Here is a 20,857-nt window from a genome sequence, read left to right as displayed (position 1 = left end):
GACAACATAATTGTCCGATAAACATCTCTAAAATGCGGTTAAATGCCCCCATATTTACATCGATTTTAGATCCCCATGGTCTTAAATATCACCGCTGCAATGAGTGCGCAAAGACGTTGTCTACGGAAAACCATAAGACAGTGGAGAGAGGAGAAGTTGGAATGGTAAGATTCAGGGATCAGTAACTCGAACAGGATGGAAAAAGTACACTAAACAACAGCAATGCAGAAAACTCCCGAGATGCAAGACGAGCGCACAGAGTACGCGTCTGGAAGTCTCCCGTTAAGTGAATACAACGCGAGCTTCGTGGTCAACAGGACTAATCTTTCGTGGAGTGACTTTCAGGATCTCACCGATTTGGATAAACCCGACTATATGGGAGATGGATCTGCGGTCCTTAGAATAATGATCTCTGTCATTTACTCGGTTGTGTGCGCACTGGGTTTAATCGGAAACATCCTTGTCCTCTATCTCATGAAATCAAAACAAGCATGGAAGAAGTCCTGCATCAACCTCTTTGTGACCAGTTTGGCGGTCACTGACTTTCAGTTTGTTTTGACGCTTCCCTTTTGGGCTGTGGAGAACGCCATGGATTTCACATGGCTGTTTGGGAAGGCTATGTGTAAGATAGTGTCTTATGTCACGGCTACGAACATGTACGCCAGCGTGTTTTTCCTCACGGCTATGAGCGTCGCGAGATACTGCTCCGTGGCTTCGGCGTTAAAAAGTAGGAGGCGTCGGTTGCGTTTCTCCGCGCAATGGATGACTATCATCATCTGGATAGCAGCGGTCGGTGCCGCTCTGCCAAACGCGATATTTTCAACGACCGCCACGGTATCCAACGAGGAACTGTGTCTGGTGAAATTTCCCGACAGGAGCGGAGACGCGCAATTTTGGCTAGGTTTATACCACGCGCAAAAAGTACTTCTGGGGTTCCTCATTCCGCTCGGAATAATCACTATCTGTTACCTGCTCCTCTTGCGCTTCATAACTAACAAAAATGTGAACACCTCCAGCGCTAAGAGGCGATCCAAAGTGACCAAATCTGTGACTATTGTCGTTTTGTCTTTTTTCCTGTGCTGGCTGCCGAATCAGGCGTTAACCGCGTGGGGTATCTTAATAAAACTCAATGTAGTGCACTTCAGTTACGAGTATTACACCACACAGGTGTATATCTTTCCAGTCACAGTCTGTTTGGCACATTCAAACAGCTGTCTCAATCCTATTCTGTACTGTTTGATGAGAAGGGAATTCAGAAAGGCGTTGAAAAAGCTGTTTTGGCAAATTACATCGCCTTCAGTGACGAACATGAGACCGTTTACCGCCACCACAAAGCCCGAGCAGGACGAACACGGTCCCGCGCTGGTTCCTCGCAGTCCCGCGGAGCCAGCTCTTATTTTCTATCCCCCAGGAACGGCCATCTATAACGGCAGAAACGACCTTCTGCCTAACAGCACATAAGGAGAAATTACTCGGATTGGATTTAGAGCCTGTAATTAAGGACCATTTTAAATTACAGGACCTGTAATTAAGGACCTGAATGGTCCTTAATCCGAGTTTTATTTCACACTCCCCTCTCACTATTAAGAGAAGAGAAAACCTTTCCTTTCCTTTTCAACTTCCTCTAAGCACTGCTTACAGATTTATTCTGGAACTGTGAAAACAATCAAATTAGAGAGCAAAAGTGTTGTAAAAAAGAATTAGTCTATCTACAGAGCACACTATGTGAATCCATATACTTTAATAATGTATCAGTTGGTTTACAAAGAAATATGAATTTGCATTGTTTTTCACCATGAATGTGTCAACAATTTCCGATTTATATTTACCTAACAGTATGGCACAATATGTACTTTTGGACAACAAACAAACCATTACCCTGCTGATAATCATCTTAATGTGTTGAGTTTGGTAAGAAAAAAAATCCTCTGAACAAACATCCATAACCAGCCAATATACCAGCCTGACCAGGTTAGAAGACTGCTGAGACCAGCTAACTATCTTAGGCTGGTTGATGTTTTTTAGCAGAGTAAAGATCCAGTGAATGCTGTGTTATCATTATAACTGTGACTGTAAATCTGGTCAGTTATTTGCATTTGATTTTATTGATTTGTCCAACTTTGTCATCAGATTAAAAATGACACCACATGCATAAAGATGTTTGTCCTAATTAAATCTATATAAAAAGGCATACATAAAATAATTACAATCTGAAACAGCTCAACTCTCTGCCAACAGTAAATTGATTATCACAGAAATAAAGTCAATTGATAATCTAAAATGTTAGCATTTCTTAAACCAGTTATTGTTTTGCATAAAACGTGAATATTTATTGGGGTTTGACAATGGACATGATAATGCTCATTGGTTTTTTAAGGTGAAAACATTTCACCTTAAACGAATAATGAAATTGCATAAGACATCAAAATCTTCCAATTTTGTCAACTCTTATTCAAGTACATCTAAACTTTCTTTCAACTTCACTGATGAAGGCTGTTATTTGAGAGTGTGGCATGTAAATTGGAGTGCAAAGAGAAAGACTTGACTTGAGTCTGGCTCAGTTCCCAGTATCCTGCTCGTTCTCAGTGATTAAAGGAGACGGACCATGACATAGAGAAAGGTTATTTATTTGAGGCTTATACATCACATAAAGAGCGCAATAAAGAGGCAGCCAATTAGGGATACCGTTGAGGCAGAGATCACCACCACAATCACACTGCCTGCTAGATTGACCAGGGCTCCCAGTCCAGCTCCCACTATGACCTGAGCCAGCTGCACCATGCAGGTAAGAGCTGCGCAGTCCATGCCAGTCCCACGGCTCTCAAGAGCTGGTTCATCACTGATCAATTTTCTTCGCTCCTATGACAAGAGAGAGGCTTTGCATGAGAGAAGGGCTATTGTTAACGAAATATTACACACAGACATTAAAGATCAGAAAAAGTCTATACAGCATTCCAAAAAGGATGAAGATCATAAAGATCTGAAGTCATTTATGAGCAGAACACTGTGGATCTACAGATCATGTAGCCTTGCAGAGAGCATTGTGTTTGCTTTATGACGGTTCTAAGAAAGCATGTTCATATGCACAATTCCGAGCTCTGTGAACAAACACAGAACAATTCAAGTGGAAGAAACATCCAAGAAACAAAATCAAAGTTGCATTTTAGCAGGGTTTAATCATTATCTTGATTATAATTCAGTCTGAGTTCCAGGAAGGGATTTGATTTTCCTTGTGACTTCATTAATGCTTCAGACATCTCAGGGATTTTAGATAGAGGCTAAACAAATCCATATTTGGAAAGTGAAAATCAATGTTTTAAACTAAGAACTCGATCTTGAATTTAGAAATGTTTTTAGATACAAAACAGTTTGGTGTGTGCTAGTGACAGATAAAGTCTGCCTTACGTTAACATTTACTGAACAATGTATTGATTCTTATTGGTCAAATCGCAGCATCTGTTCTAGGGCACGGCTGTGTATAGTAACTGACTGCTCATCTTATGTTTAATCTAATAAAATAATTTCAATTTGAGTCAATATTTATCAATATCAATTAAGTCATTACAGTTTTATGTATTTACTTGTTTGTAGCCATGTAATAAGGAGAATAATGTCCAGTAAGATGGTTTTTAATCACAAAATAAAGCACTGGAGGATAATAAATTACCCACCCTCTTCACATAAGTGTCCTGATTACAATCAGGTTTATTTTGTGATAATGACTGTCTGAGTTTACACTAGCCCTTACTGACAGGCCTTTACAAGTCTTTGCATTAGATGGAATTACAAAAAAAAAAGAAAAAAAAAAGACACAACCACAAATGTATTACAATGTAAAATAACTATTGTCTATTTAAATATATTTTAAACTGTACAGTAATGTATCCCTGTAATAGCTTTTCAGCAGCCATTACTCCATTCTTCAGTGTCACATTTGATCCTTATTCTGCTGATATGAAAAATTGGGTACATTTAGCAATATAGCAGGTGAATTATGTATATAATGTACACACACCTAAAGGATTATTAGGAACACCAGTTCAATTTCTCATTAATGCAATTATCTAATCAACCAATCACATGGCAGTTGCTTCAATGCATTTAGGGGTGTGGTCCTGGTCAAGACAATCTCCTGAACTCCAAACTGAATGTCAGAATGGGAAAGAAAGGTGATTTAAGCAATTTTGAGTGTGGCATGGTTGTTGGTGCCAGACGGGCCGGTCTGAGTATTTCACAATCTGCTCAGTTACTGGGATTTTCACGCACAACCATTTCTAGGGTTTACAAAGAATAGTGTGAAAAGGGAAAAACATCCAGTATGCGGCAGTCCTGTGGGCGAAAATGCCTTGTTGATGTTAGAGGTCAGAGGAGAATGGGCCGACTGATTCAAGCTGATAGAAGAGCAACTTTGACTGAAATAACCACTCGTTACAACCGAGGTATGCAGCAAAGCATTTGTGAAGCCACAACACGCACAACCTTGATGCGGATGGGCTACAACAGCAGAAGACCCCACTGGGTACCACTCATCTCCACTACAAATAGGAAAAAGAGGCTACAATTTGCACAAGCTCACCAAAATTGGACAGTTGAAGACTAGGGGTGCACGATTCAGAAAATGTCACGATTCGATTCGATATCGATTTTTAGGCTCAAGATTCGATTCAAAATCGATTTTCGATTCAAAAACGATTCTCGATTCAAAAAAACGATTCACAGTATAAATGTTAGGGGTGGGAATCTTTAGTCACCTCACGATCCAATCCAATTCCAGAATGATTCTTTTTTTACTTTATCAAAGACTGCGAGAGATCTATTAAGCTGCATTCACGCACGGATCTCTTTTGAAATATAAGAAGTAAAGTGGTTTGTCCTGTCCGTTTAATCCATAACTGGCTGTGTTTACGTTAATTTTGCACAAGTATATTAAACCACTTCAAGGAGTCGCACAGCCGCATGCGCGAGCAGTCTACACAAACAAAGCGCGCGTCAGCATTTGAAATTGAAAGCAGCCTTCTGTTAGTGAGGTTCATATTTTAAATATACAAGTCCACTGCATTCCAAACCACATAAATGATGACTTCGTAGAGCATTTGTAAGGAAAATACCGAAAGGCGAGACAGCACGCTTCAAGCGCGCGTCTCTCACAGCGCATCCTGTGCAATGAGGCCTGTGAATGTCCTAGTAATTCGCTTCAACCTTTCCGAACTTATGAAAGATTATTTTACGGAAAGTTTGATTGGTGTATGTATGTGTGTGAGGAATTGTAAGAAAGCAGATTACGGGTGTTTCTAAAGCAAACTCAGCGTCATCGCATATCTGGTTAAAAACTAGAGAATCGCGATGCATCGATGGATCGATTTTTTCTCCCACCCCTATTGAAGACTGGAAAAATGTTGCCTGGTCTGATGAGTCTTGATTTCTGTTGAGTCATTCAGATGGTAGAGTCAGAATTTGGCGTAAACAGAATGAGAACATGGATCCATCATGCCTTGTTACCACTGTGCAGGCTGGTGGTGGTGGTGTAATGGTGTGGGGGATGTTTTCTTGGCACACTTTAGGCCCCTTAGTGCCAATTGGGCATCGTTTAAATGCCACGGCCTACCTGAGCATTGTTTCTGACCATGTCCATCCCTTTATGACCACCATGTACCCATCCTCTGATGGCTACTTCCAGCAGGATAATGCACCATGTCACAAAGCTCGAATCATTTCAAATTGGTTTCTTGAACATGACAATGAGTTCACTGTACTAAAATGGCCCCCACAGTCACCAGATCTCAACCCAATAGAGCATCTTTGGGATGTGGTGGAACGGGAGCTTCGTGCCCTGGATGTGCATCCCACAAATCTCCATCAACTGCAAGATGCTATCCTATCAATATGGGTCAACATGTCTAAAGAATGCTTTCAGCACCTTGTTGAATCAATGCCACGTAGAATTAAGGCAGTTCTGAAGGCGAAAGGGGGTCAAACACAGTATTAGTATGGTGTTCCTAATAATCCTTTAGGTGAGTGTATATTACAATGTTATGACGGAGAATATGACTTTCTTGTTCTAAGCTGTTCAAAGCGTTTCTAAAGATACTGATTTTTATAAGGCAGCTGTACAACTCTGAGGTGGCGAACGGGAACATGGTTTGTGTAACATTAGCAACACGTTAGCTTTTTGATTACATAGTCAAGCAAAAGGCTAATAATATCAATTACTGTCAGACAGAGAGCAAAACATAAAACTCATTAACATTCCGATACATCGACTTGTAGACAAACCTGTATAATTCACTCTAATATGAACTAATATGCATATTCATGGATGCGCGTATACTAAATAAAGCATGAAAAATTATTTTCACAGTATTTTTCTTTTTAAATATATGTTATTTTAGTGATCAAAGATGTGTTTAAAATGATAAAATCTTTGACTACAAGGGAAACATTAATTGTCTTAACCACAAATTATTGGTCAGAAAACTAACAAAAATTTAAGCAAATGCAATACTTAAAAAGCCATTGCGGTCTCAGAAAAACGTCAAATACAGAATGAAGTAGAAAGAATATGAAAAGTTGTGTGTGGAGTGATGAATCACAATAAAACACAAGTTGCATGGTGATGCTCCAGAGCGGTGAGCTCATGAGTGGGATTTCTAGTGAGAAATATAATAATAAATACATCTCTACCACAGTGAAGTCTTTTTAGACAGCTTGAGAACAAGTCCATCAGGCTCATGTTTTGATAGTCAGAGTCCAGATTTGAACCCTAAAGTGAATATTTGGTCTCACATTAAACACAAACGAACTGGGAGACATTTTTCAACTACTCATGAATTGTTTGAAGCCATTAACATTGAGTGGAACAACACTGACTCTTAACAAAGTTACTTTATCTACAGCATTTGAGCAATTCTTGCTGACTTCTTGACCCATGCTCGGTTAAGACCATTAAAAGACCACCAAATATTTTGGGATTTGGGCCCATTTTGTTTTCCCCCGGAGTGAATATTTTCTTGTTTATGAATTTATAAAACTGCTGATTTGTTCGTTTTTGACCTGATGTAACACTCTGAAACTGACCTCTTCCGCCTTGTGGTACTCTGAGATGAGGTTGAATGGGATGGTGTAGAGAGTGCTGGACATTACTCCAAACACACTACACAGCGTCAGCGTGGCTACAATGTTTGGAAATAGGCCGATCAAACCAGTTCCCAAACCAAACACAAAGTAGCCTAGGAAGTACAGTCCCTTCAGGCCAATATATGGCAGGAGCAGCCGCTGCACATCTGGATGGACACATATGGAAATCATTTAAAAAAGGCTGCAACAATGGCCTTTAATATAGAACAAATGGTGAATCGGATGAATAGCAAAAACAGATTAACTGACCAGACTCTTTCATATCACTGATAAATTGTCTTAACTGATAAATCCCTCTGAAATGGCCTTTTCAATAGCATGACTTCCAGCACTAATTAGAATGACCGGATGTTGAAAGAGACTGTGATTCTCTCATCAAATATTCTCTCATACACTCTGAAAAAGTGTATTGTACAATTTCAATCCCAGACTGACTTGGTAGGGCCATGTATTATTTGAATGTAATTGAACAGTCTTCTTTTGTCTGGATGCATTAAGAGACTGCAGGTCTAATAAAGTCAAGAAGAATGAACAGTTGAGATATGGTTTAATATTACTCACATGAATAGAGTGCAGAGGAGACAGCGTTGATGCACAGGCCCCAGCAGCCCACTTCAACCCCTCTCTCATACGTCGCATAAGAGGTGGAATTGTGTTCGGCATATGGGTTCCCCTTATATACAATCTAAAGATGGATACACAGATCCCAGGGATGTTACATAAGATAAAGCATGTGACACCATCACATCTTAAGCGATCCATCAGCCATTGGTCAAATGCAAAAACACTTAAATCCAGAGCTAGAGAACCTTTCCAAAGGTGTCTCTTTTTTCATAATGATACCTAAGTGAACAAGCACACCACAAGGCTTTTTCCATTTAGACATGACATGGCAAATAAAAGGGACTCAATAAAAAAGCATCATCCTCTGCTCTGCTGTGATCTGTGTGGGTTAGTTAATGCTACTGAAAGAGTTCTACTGCTCACCTTAAAATTTTCTTTCAAACTCATTCATTCATGTGATAGATTTCATCTAGTTCCTTAAATTACCATAACCTCTCAAAGATAGAGGCAATTAATCCATTTTATCAAGCTTTGTGTTAACGCTATTGCCCTGAACATTATCCACTTTGTCAAGGTCAACAGCTTTCTGGACACTTCAGCCGCCTACAAGGAGATTTACTCATTTATCTCAATTCAACACTGATAAAGCTACAGTAGCTGTGCGAGGGAAAATAAGAAAAATAAACTGCTACCTTTTAACTACAATTCAAAGCATCATTGATCTATTTTTTAGTGTGGGGGCGCTACTCTTCCAGGAGTGCTAAACTGAAATCTAATGGCTTGGTAAATAAATAAAGATGAATGTTAGAGACATGGCCGTAGAATACTTTTTTCGGGAAAATATGTTCACATGGGCCAATGTGAATAAATCTAGGTGGTTTAAATTCAAAGAGACAAGATAGTTTATGCATGACCTGAAGTTTTATTCTTATCCAAAAGGTGATGTGAACATTATGGAGCGTTAAATGCTCTCATGTAATATTTTTGATTCAAACTTAAAGCCGGATATAGCCCTCGCACAGAAAGTCCAAGATGGACTCATAGCGGTATTTATACTCATAGCAGACACGTTTTGACTGATGAAACGTGAAGACAATAAACACAAAGTTTATTACGTTACAGAAACTATAAAATATATTTTCTGCCTTATTCCACGATAAAAATAAATTATTTTACTTAAAATCCATGATGACTTAATGCATAAGTGTTTGTAGTACACAAACCAATCATAAAATTGTCATTAGGACAATATAGGAAAAATAAAATAAAAAAATAAATATATATATTATAGAATAAAAGATATTGGTTATTGTTCAGCCGTGTATTTGATTTCTTATCCAGTTAAAAGTAAGAGATAAGAAAAAATAAAACCTGTCAATTAGACAAAGGTCAAACTGGTATTATACTTGACATTTCTGTCCCCCTCACACCTGAAATGATGGCTATGCACTTGGTTAGAGATTTGATGATAACGCTCAGGAAATATGAGATTTTTGTTGTTGTTGTTGTTTTTTTTTTTGCTAAGCTATACTTTTGACAACCTACTTAGCTACTTAATTTTAGTAGCATTTAATATAGTCCTATTCGCCAAAACAATTTAAAAGAACCAATATCTATTAATAAAATAACTGTCAGATTATTTCCAGCATTTCTTTTCATAAACTGAATAATTTTAGTGAATTAATTCATTCGGACACACATTCCAACACACTTTTGGTTATTCCTCAGCACACTCAGCTATAAAACATTACAAAAGATTTCTATTTCAAATTAATGCCGTTCTTTTATCTATTTCACAAAGAATCCTGAAGAAAAATGTATCATGGTTTCCACAAACATTTGAAACAACAGTTTTCAACATTGATAATTATTAGAAATATGTCTTGAGTGGCAGATCAGTGTATTAAAATGATTTCTGAATAATCATGTGACACTGAAGACTGGAGAAATGATGCTGAAAATTCAGCTTTGTCTAACACGTCATGAATACATTACATAACTAAAGTTATTAAGTTGTAATAATATTTCACAATATTACTGTTTTTACTGTACTTTTACTCAAATAAATGCAGCCTGGGTGAACATAAGATATTTCTTTTAAAAACATTACAAACATCTTACCAATCCCAAACCATTGAACTAGTATAATGTAGCTACTCTTTAAATTGTGAAAACAAACAAAAAATTCAAGAATATCAGTGATTTTAAAACAAAATCAAAATAACTTTACATCCAAGAATGTATCAAGCGGTGGTAGTTTTACCAGAGCCAATGATTTTGACTGAGCTATGAATCTACTTTTGTTTTTTAAATAATACAATTCATATTTTCTCATTTGTCATTATTATTTTAGCGTAGAATGAGTAAAGCTGTTTGTTTTTAGGATGACAATTTTTTTCTCTTTTGTTTTTATACAATTTTTAGGCTGAGTACATTTTAGGCTGCTCTACCTCAGTAGTCTAACAGCACTCGTCAATGTCAAAATCGAGATCGAGATGGCCAATCAAATCAAAGAAGGCGGGCCTTACTGTCACAACGCAATGAGTGTTCGTGGAAAGATGTAAGTGGATGCAAGTAGTAAACAACTGTTTTATGATAGAAATATCAAGCGGCCTACAGTAATAGTGATGCAAACTACTCAACTTTATATGAAATGTTGCTGTTTTTTAATTGAAAATATGCATGTAATTCATAAATAAATGTGACAAGACAAGAAACGTTTGCGTTTTCGACATATTAGACATAGCCTACGGATAAAAGTGAATGTGTGCACATTTTAAAATAAAATATTATTTGCAAATAGATTAAATTGATTATTTCATAACCACAATTAGACAAAGAACTTCTTTAACCATTCTTATTTATTCCCAATCCCCCCTCCCCCTCCCCCTCTGCCGGTAGGTGCCTGTGTGTCTAGCAGTTTTATGCTTGACTGCATTCAGTAGGTCAGGGATTTCATTGGAGTGTTAACATTAGGAGTGTCAGCATATGTATTTTATGGCTGTTCTGATTCCTCTCTTTAAAGATAGGGATGTGCAAAATTAAAGTCAAATTCCATCAAAAAAAAAGAAAAGAAAAGAAGAAAAAAAAGCCTTATTCCCTCACCTGCCCCATAAAGTCAGTGAAGAAAAGCATATTGCACAGGAAGGCTGTCCATCCCAACAGATGAGTCACACATAAACAGCGGTAATGGCTGGGCATGCTGATCATAGCTGACAGCAGAGATTTCAGGCTCAACCTCTTCTGTCCCTGAAACACAGTTATGCACAAAGGTCAATAATGTCTTCTGAAAGGTTCAAAAGCTCAAAGCCATGAACACTTACCAGACAACATTTAAGAAACATATCAACTTTATGCAGTACGGAGATCTTATATTCATTTCTGCACATTATACTGGGATAAGAATGTACTTTAATACTAAAAGAATTAAATTGACACACTTTGAAAGATAATCTAACCAATTATTTGACAACATGGGCTGAAGAAACCATTATATCAATGTGACTTGCTCAAGACAATGTTATTAAGAATGTAGTAAAGATTTCCATTACCACAAAGGGTTGCTCATTAATGTGATATCTCTAGTCATGACATATTCCTTTTGATGGAAAAATATATTGGTTGGGCAATGGGGTGAAACAACTAAATGATTCCTCATATGAATAGAGTTGTTGATTTGGTCTATAATGAATATGAAGACTGAGGGGCTAAAATCAGCTAAAATCAGCAACTCATCACTATTCACATGCATGGAATACATTATTATTATTATTATGAACACACACACACACACACACACACACACACACACACACACACACACACACACACACACACACACGTGTATATTTTAACATTTAAATTACAGGACATTTTTAGGCATGGACATTATGTGAGGTTTGTAGCAGGTTAATGATTGCAAGACTCTGAGTTGGAGTCTAGAATAACAGGATTAGTGAGATTTACAGCTCCTTTTACCTTAGTGTCATTAATAATTTGATATGAACATTAACCCTATAGGGTCTGAGGTGTTTTAAAAGTAAAGTAAAGAGCTTTGCTGTTATGGGAATAAAACTACAACACACAATGTAAATATTTTTTACTCTATTCTGATTATACAGACATATACCATTAGTAAAGCATAAATTTGGGTGGTAAAGTGCATAGTAGAAATCTGGGGAAGCATTTTACAGATGTAAAAATTAGCTGCATTAAAGCATCACTTGGTGTTAGTGTGACTCACTGGCATGACAAATTTCAGTCTAGGTTAAGTTTCACATGCGGAGGTTGTACAAAGAGCATGCCCAATTTTTATGATTCAGAATGAGCATTCTAATGATGATCTGAAACAGGATTTAAGATGATCATCCAAAATCTGTGGTCCAAAAGCCTGAGACCAAACAAAAAATATGTGGTTTACCATCCATAACTAAAGTTTACGGATAAAAATAAATGTAAAGAGACAAGCGTCATTAGATAAAATAAACAAGAAATATTTAAGATTCTGCACTATTTTAGATGATTAAACATTTTGCTGAAATTATTATGCTCAAAATATATTTTTACTAATACAAATGCAAAAAAGAAGCATCATCTTTTACTTGTATTAGCATTGTGTACTAGCTTGTACTAGTGGTCTCATGATTTTGGACCTCATCGTATAATGAGACTCAGATGTTTAAAATCCCTGCTATATTATGTAACTATTTTAAATGGTAAACCTGAGACTGGTTTAACACTTAATGAACTAATAAAATGTAGTGAGAACTTTGAAAAGTGTGTACATTTTTGGAACAATTTTTGGCCTTCACAATCAAGTCACACATATGGCCATAATGAATACAAAACATCAACACAAAGACCTCTGAATAAGCCATTATTAGTTGTATTTTTAATAAACTAAAAAAAGCATGTGCTGATTTTCATTATCAACTAAACGAGGAACTGTTTCTGTGAGGCGCATGAACAATACCCAACCTAATTACAGCTCACATAGGCTGTTGCTCCGAGGTCTGAAACAGGTCATTAAAATGTGATGGGAAATTGGGTGCAGACTAAGCCAAGAATAAAAAGCCACATGAAAAGGATTCAAAGTAAAACAAATCACCAACCTCACTGTTAGGCTGCTTGGCACTGGGCGTGACTGCATTGGCTTCACTCAGGGCAGAGAACGAGCGCTGCCTCATTTCAGGCAGAGGTGGCAGTTCTTTGGAGACTGCGCCATAGCCATTATGACGCGGGCCTTCCAGGACTAGTGAGGTGGTTGGACAAGAGTCCGAACTGTGATCTTTAATCAATGGTTTCTCTGGGATGCTGAAAAGGTGCATGGTGAGAAAAATGCCCCAGGTTAGAGATGAGAAAAAATAGATAACTTGGTACTCTGAACCCAGCGCAAATCCAAGAGCAGAGTGACCCCAGTCCATGGCTCCAATCAGGTATCCAAAGGCTCCACCTAGACCTGCAAGGAAGCAGAGCATATTGCATTGGAAAAAAAAACAATAATAAAAAAAAAATAAAAAAAAATCACATTTGATTTTCTGAGCAACTAAGCAACTAAAAGCTTTGTTTTCAATCAACAGGGAATCTGACCATGTTTCTAAAATAACCATTTGCACAAACAAGAGCCATTGTGTTGTTCTGGTGGGGCTGCTAGAAGCATCTATGGGGTGACAGGGTTGATATGAGACGTTGTTTAGCAGGTGAAACATGCAAGGAAAACCATCACAATAAAGACTGACTTTGAAATGCCCTTATTTTAGAAATATCTGATGATACTAACAAAAAAATACACAGATGTAAATCGTTTAAAGTATGTTTATTTTTCAAAATTAACCTCTTCCTTGTGCCAGGACATAGCAGTAATTTTCTTTTAAAAGATACACTACCAAACGTTACACTGGCTACTCAAATTTTGGGGGTCTTTTATGCTCACCATGGCTGCATTTATTTGATCAAAAATACAGTAAAAACAGTAATATTGTGCAATACTTTTACAGTTTAATGCATATGATGGCAAAGCTTAATTTTTAGCATCGTTACTCCAATCTTCAGTCACATGATCCTTCAGAGATCATTCTAATTTGCTGCTCAAGACACATTTCTATTATCAATGTAAAAAATGATTGTGCTGCTTGATGTTTTTGAGGAAAGCATGACATTTTTTTGAGGATTCTCTGATGAATAGAAAGTTCAAAAGGACACATTTACGGTATTTGGATTTTTATGTACTATATAACTGTGAAGGGTGTCTGAGACTGGGATTGAACTCTGGTCTTTAAGTCAACTGAACTGCTTCTTTACCACTGAGATATTGTGGATGACAAACAGCAGATGGACCCAAGGGCAGAAGAATAACTTGCAGATTTAGATGACTGAACAAAAGGTGTTTTTACTGAAGAGTGCAAGTTTAAAAGTACAACAAAAAGGATGCCGTGCTTCCAGAGAAAAAAAATCAAAAGGTGAGCAAAAGGCAAATCCAAAAATTGGCTTTCTTGGCAAGGAAAATACAAGCATAGTAGGCTCAAGACCGAACACAACTGAAAGAAAGAGGCATGCTTAAAAACACAGACATAATAAATACATAGACGCCCTATTGGGCGCTTTGGAACATTGCTGCGTTACGTCAACGCGTCCGCCATATTGCTGAGGGCAAGACTGCGCTGTAAATAAATGCAAGTAAACAGGTGAGCTGTGGTTTTTCTAGATAAAAACAAAAAAAAACCTTTACATTTATCAACCGATTTCAGTGGTTTGTACGTGGTGTACAAAAAGTTCCATCTCTAGTTATTTAAAATCTTGATAGTTAGACTTATATATATATATTTTTTTTTAATAAGGAATTGTCAAAGCTCATGCTTGTCATGTATTTGGCTTTTTATTCTTGGATAAGAATTGTGAAGACCCCCATACTGAGATATAATTTAATTTTCACATAAAATGAAATGTGAATGAAATGTTCTCCCAAGTAGAACACGAAGCAGGCATTTTTCTCAATTCCCGTTATGAAAGTTATGGGTAAGTTGCCCTCCGCAATATGGCGGCGCCGTTGACGTACAATACAGCGGCCAATAGGGCGTCTATGTATTTATTATGTCTATGCTTAAACAGGCCAGCACAAACAAGCTAATGAACCCCTCAGGTGGGAGAAATCAAATACTAATGAGTGGTAACAATGAATTTTACAGAAGTTGGGGCCACCTAGTGGCTGGGAGAGTCATTGCAGCTCAGCGCCAACTAGAGGCAGGGAGAGTCATTACAAGCTGGAGCCTTACAATAACAAAATATGAATAGATATAATAGATAATTCAACTTAACATAAATCTCTGATGAATAGTGTGGAAGAAATTTAATGTTCTATTATGTTTGCACTTAATTATATTCATAGAATCTTAGAAATATGATGGTAATTAGATTAATGTGGTGTCGATACATATTCTTATTAATATATGTATGTGTATGTCCTTGTATATGACCGGACAAAAGTTAATGTGACTGAATGTATGACCGAGACAGAGAGTCTCCATTTAAGGGTGTAATATGATTAAGTAAACAATATGTTAGTTATGCCTAAGATGTATCTTGATGTAGCCTCGGGAAAACAACCTTGGGGGAGGAACAACTATAAAGAATGAAGGATACCCCCCACTCGTTGTCACACTCTGCAGGCACTTTGTAATGACTGTATGACTGCTGACCTTTCCTTGCAAGGGAATAAATAATTGTTAAACACAATTGATCCATGTTTGTCTCTTATTCAGTATTAGAAAATTGTTTGCCACCACAATTTGGCGTTGTCGGCAGGATTAATTGGATGTGCCTCTTGGACCCGAGAGCGGACAGTGACTGATCATCGTGGACTGCAGGTCTAGCCCTACCTCGCAAACTTGAGAGAGAGGGGTCGACCGCAGGGGCCCAAGAGGGACACCACTGGAATCAAAAGAACTGAAGTGGCGTAAACTGAGACTGGTAAGAGACAGAGTACCTCTTTGTCTCTTATTCAGTATTAGAAAATTGTTTGCCACCACAATAGAAAGTTCAAAAGGACAGCATTTACAGTATTTGGACGTGAAGTATTGAGTTATAGACTGAAGGCAGGTGGTTTTAGTGGTAATTAGTGATAATGAAATGACACAATTTTGGTAAAATACAGAGAAAAGCAAATTAAGTATTGCATTTAAAAGAGCATTCTAGTGATTTAAAACAAATAGCAAAGTTCCATTTTGTAATCAAAGTCATGTTACATTGCAGGTCATATTTTGTGCCATTTTGTCTCCAAAATCAGTAAAAGCAGACCACAAAGAAAGAAAGAAAAAAAAAAAAAACACCCAGGGTTATGCGCAATTACACACAAACACCCAAGCCCAAGAAACGACCCAGTCATGTGGCTCTGAAGCTCTCAGCTCCATCCCATGATCTGAGCACATGACTGAGCCTGTTTGGATTAGGCTACCCTGAGTGCGCACAGACCCCTCGGAGCCTGACCGACACAACCAGGCTTTACTATAACTGGATAACAGACCTCATGACGTCTGAGCATTTGATTTATTTTTGCAGTGCAATTTTTCTGTGATGGTTTAGTGTATAAGAACACATAAAATCGATTATATAGACAACAGCATCTGGGTAATTAAATAACTTTGTGTGATTCATTATTTAGTGTGCACTAAATTCCACACTTCCTAAACAAATCAGTGAGTGAAAATATCTTTTGTCTTGTAGATGTACTCCACACAAGACTGAAAGCACACGTGTCTCTAGTAGCCTGACTAATATGTTGTTTTCCTTTTTTTTTTTCTGAAGAGATTTGTAGTGTTATCTAAGAAGGCTTTTTCCTTTTCAGATTTTACTGAGAGTTTAGAAGACACATACAGCGTTTTCTTACGTGTTTACTGCTGCCATACAGTAAACAAGTTGTCTAGTTATATCAGTAATGCGGCACCAAAGCACCCAATCGACCATGTTGAAGATGATGAAAGAGGAAACAGGCTGTTGCCATATAGTGCTAGCCAATTTCACACAAGTACCTACTTGGAAAAGCACGCACATCTTAATTTCTCATCAAGAAAATAATGTTTTTCTTGAACTGACAGGATCAAAATGGTATAGAGCAAAAATATGTTTCAGATGCACAGTGGCCATAGCCTAGAAATCTAGATGCACCCTAGCGGCAGCAAAATGTATTTTGCAGCCAGGGTAGTCTAGCAACTCTCCATAGAGCTGGTAAGTCCCGCCCCTTCCGCTAACCCCACTGGACCTCTAGGTTGAAAAATGGTCAATGCAAGTGAATGGGAGAAAATAATTATTTTCTGGTCCCGTTTGAATTGTGCCATGAATGTGAACATATGTTGTCTGTGAATTTTTAATATAATTTTTCGTGTAAAGAATGCTACAATTTAGCGGGTAGAAGTTTGATACAGTTAGACTTTGTGCGAGAGCACTTTGTGGACTACAACTCTTCACTGCTTTCGACGCGTTTGAAACGTCACCACCACTCACTCACGGATCCCGCTAAACATGGCTGTGTCTTTGGTGCACTTCACCGCCTTCTTTCAGGGAGAGGACAAAATCGTTGAGGTTGGCGAAAACCATGGGTAAGTCAACTTTATGGGGTGACGTCACATAGGCGACATGTAGTCTTTCTCGTTATGTCTTTTCCACAACTGCTAGCCGAAGAATCATACCATATTCTGTCAAACTCGTAACATGAAAAATTATATAAAAAATTCACAGACAACATATGTTAACATTCATGGCACAATTCAAACGGGACCAGAAAATAATAATTTTCTCCCATTCACTTGCATTGACGATTTTTCAAAATCCCTCTGCAACCGTTTATCCCGCCCCTCGGATTGAGCCCTGTCTATGGAGAGTTGCCAGACCTAACATCTTGATGTAGGTCTGGCTTGCCAGGCTACAGCGGCCATAAAAAGTACTTGGAAATGTATGTATGAGCACACTTAAAAATGTATGAATGCCATTGCAGTGGATGACACCATATTACTGCAATCTATATGAAAATAACCATGGCACCAAGGGAAGTCACAAATGAAAGTCAACCTACAAATAAACGCAGTAGTCCTTCACAACAGCACTCGCTTAATTAAAAAAAGTGCTATAGTACTTCAAACTGGCATAATGTCATGATTCATAATGCTTCAGAACATCTCAACAGAAGAGTAAGGTATATTGCAATGTTTTTTTATGGAATTGTTATAACTAGACAACCAGCTTTTAATGAGACAAATATATTTTTCTTGTGCAAAAAAAACACAAAAAAACTCATGCTAATTCATTGCACCTATCAATTAAGTTTAAGATATATTTTTATCATACAAAGCAAGGCCAAGCAAACCATTTATTGTCACTCTTTACCTGTGAGTAAAGCATGATAATGAAGACCTCGCTCCTTATCCCGATGAGAACACACATCAAACAAATAGGCTTTAATGGGTCCGTCAATGAAGTCCGCAGCAAAGTCAAACATCACCACACCAAACATAACCACCACGATGGCCCATGTCCTTTTAACATTTCTATCAAGTACAGCTGGAGGAGAGAAAAAAACATCAAGCTTAGTTTTATCAAAAGCTCGTTAAACATTCAATGGTAATGAATTGAATATGACTTATACATTTTGAAACTTAAGGTCAGGACATAGATCAGAAGGTAAAAACGAGTTAACGTATTATTAAAAAATGATGACGCTTAAGAAATCAATAAAAAAAGAGCTGATTTTTTCCAGTCATGTTCCTATTCTTTTAGTCTTTTGCAGTGCATGAATAAATAAAATAAATAAATAAAAAGTGTGAATCTGTTTTATTTTTTTTCATACAGCTAAAGGACACCTAATTGCAGTAATGAAAACGGGTGTTTTCTTCATAATTTTAAATGTGTGTGCTTGGTAAATTAAACAAGTGCACTTTACTGCAAATGATTAGAACTCTAGATTTGTATTATTTAATAGGTGAAAACAGGCTCCCTGAACGCTGTACTAAATTTCCATGCAATGTCCAGCTGTGTTATTTTCTTGCATCTAATTTCTGGATGGACTAATTTTGAGTCACATTTAAAAAAAAAAAAAAGCATTTCCTATATCTGCTTCTCTTCTGTCCTTGTTCATTCTCATCTTTTTAAATCCCAACCTAACAACATATTCAACGGTCAAGCGAAAACAGATAAACTTTGCTTACCGTTTTTAAAATTACATAGCCACTTTGTATAATATTACAGCAAATTGTAACTACCAGCCTAGACACAAGTAGCTCCCAATTTGATAATCTAGACAGATCCATCACGTTTACTTCAGTAACACCTACCTGATGTAACAGCATCTCCATTTAGAAATAAAGTCAGACCCACTAACATCATAATCCCCAGTAAGAGTATGTAAGGTCGCCTTCGGCCCCATGGGGACCTACAGTAGTCGCTTGCCGAGCCAATGACAGGCTGTAGGATAAAACCCAAAATAGGGCTGATGAACCACACCAGGCTGTACAAGCGTTTGGGAAGTCCAACGCTCAGCAACACTGGCGTGACAAACGCCGCCTCAACAGCGTAACAGAATTCCCTTCCGAACATGACCATGCCATGCATGATAAGCCTTCCTCTTGAGCGCCTCGGAGGCTCCACCGCTCCAAACACAGCCGGTTCCATACTGTCCAAATAGTCCTCTTTCTGTCCCGAGTCCACCGGGTAGTGCTCCATTGATGTGGACGGGCTTTCTGGTGCAGAGAACCGGCAAGGCTGGTCCTCGGTTAGGAGAGTCATGGTTCTCTGTGTTGAAAATCTTAATTCCTACTGCATAGCTGAGCGATAAAGCTCAAGACTAGTATTCACAACGTGAGCTGAGCTGAGAAGAAAAGAAGGTGGTGGTTTGTTGGGATGAAGGAAGTATGGCTTGCTTTTTTTCCCCCAGTCTCTGTAGCCAAAGGCCACTGGTGGAGTCGGTTGTAAGCACGAAAGTTGAAGTCGGTTGTGGTGCAAGACAGAACCAACAAAACATAGTTAACGTAATAGCAAATCAGATAAAGGGAACATTAGAGTGTTTGTGGAAATATTAAGGTTATGAAAAATATAGTTTTAACAATAATTTTTGTGGTCTTGCATGCTGAGATTGCCCAGTAGGTAAATCAAGTGACATACCATGTGATTGCTCTGCAGACGGCTTCAATGGGGTTGGAAAAAGAAGGCAGTGTATTTATAGTCAACGAGCTTACCACCCTATGCAATGTTCCCTCTCCATTCACACGACTAACCTCTGTTGCTGACTCAAATCTGTCATGAGACATTCACAGAGTCTGTTCAACAATCATGTGAGCTTCTCACGGAATATCCTCCATTCTCTCTTGGACTTAATCTATAGAGGTCGAGCTGTGGATCACAAGCAACCGGTCAGATGGTGCCACATGCAGTAAAATGCCACATTCCACACATATCTCGATGTGAATGAGAATCGATTTCAGGCTAGAGTAGTTAGGAAAGATTTTTATGTAACTCATTCCTCTGGTTTACTAATAGGATTTGCCTCGAGAAAAGATGATGCAGAATGTTATCAAGAGAATATGCTTTGTTTGAAGCCAGACACTGTTTTAAAGTTTTAATGGGAGACATTTCAGCCAAAAACAGTTTTTTTCATGCATCTGTTAATTTTGAGATTTTGGGCTTTTTGGCTTCTCGGAAAGTGTTTTTTCAGACTAGTGGACAGAAAACATCCAAAATACACTTTTAACTATATATTTTAGAGCACTTTATCTATTTGCATCTGTAGATTTCAATTAAAGTGGCCGTTTTCTCAAAATGAGTTTTTCCTCCTACATTGAGCCATTAATCTCCACTTCAGTAACATTTACATACACCAAACTTTACAGTTTTATTCTTATCTATATTTTGAAGGTTTTTACAAAGGGGTTTGTTCATATATAATTTTCCTAATTTTATACATTTTATTCCTAAAAAAATTGCGAAAATTTGGCTGTTGACTAGCCTGGTTAAAACCAGACCATTCTCAGTAGTAACTGAGTTATGGTCTGGCAAAGCTCCATAGACAAATCATTTCTAAAGGGGCGTCACCAACGGACATCGCTCAAATGCCTCTGGGCGCAGTTGGATAGACCTAAAACCAATCAGAGCGATCGTCATCGCGTAAAGCCATATGCTG

The 20,857-nt window shown here is 37.8% G+C and overlaps 2 protein-coding genes across 3 annotated transcripts; one reads left to right on the top strand and one right to left on the bottom strand.

Annotated features, from left to right (window-relative positions):
- rxfp3 (relaxin family peptide receptor 3) lies at positions 1–2,145 on the top strand. Its single transcript, XM_079846661.1, has one exon. It carries the CDS (start codon positions 223–225, stop codon positions 1,459–1,461), a length of 1,239 nt encoding a protein of 412 aa, XP_079702787.1. The 5' UTR covers positions 1–222; the 3' UTR covers positions 1,462–2,145.
- A 457-nt stretch (positions 2,146–2,602) lies between these two features.
- slc45a2 (solute carrier family 45 member 2) lies at positions 2,603–20,147 on the bottom strand. 2 transcript variants are annotated; one of them, XM_079847910.1, is made up of 8 exons: positions 19,843–20,047; positions 19,017–19,634; positions 18,073–18,246; positions 12,810–13,156; positions 10,804–10,947; positions 7,696–7,819; positions 7,075–7,280; positions 2,603–2,859 (listed from the first exon to the last, which is right to left on the bottom strand). In XM_079847910.1, the coding sequence occupies exons 2-8, from the start codon at positions 19,465–19,467 to the stop codon at positions 2,644–2,646; spliced, it is 1,662 nt and encodes a 553-aa protein (XP_079704036.1). In that variant the 5' UTR covers positions 19,468–19,634; positions 19,843–20,047; the 3' UTR covers positions 2,603–2,643. The 2 variants fall into 2 exon arrangements, with proteins under 2 accessions (XP_079704036.1, XP_079704035.1); XM_079847909.1 differs by having other exon boundaries at positions 19,017–20,147.
- Between the last annotated feature and the right edge of the window lie 710 nt (positions 20,148–20,857).

The sequence above is a fragment of the Squalius cephalus genome (assembly GCF_949319135.1).
Source record: "Squalius cephalus genome assembly, chromosome: 17".
Classification (NCBI taxonomy): domain Eukaryota; kingdom Metazoa; phylum Chordata; class Actinopteri; order Cypriniformes; family Leuciscidae; genus Squalius; species Squalius cephalus.
Note: the sequence above shows the minus strand (reverse complement) of the source record. Positions and strands in the feature narration are given on the sequence as shown.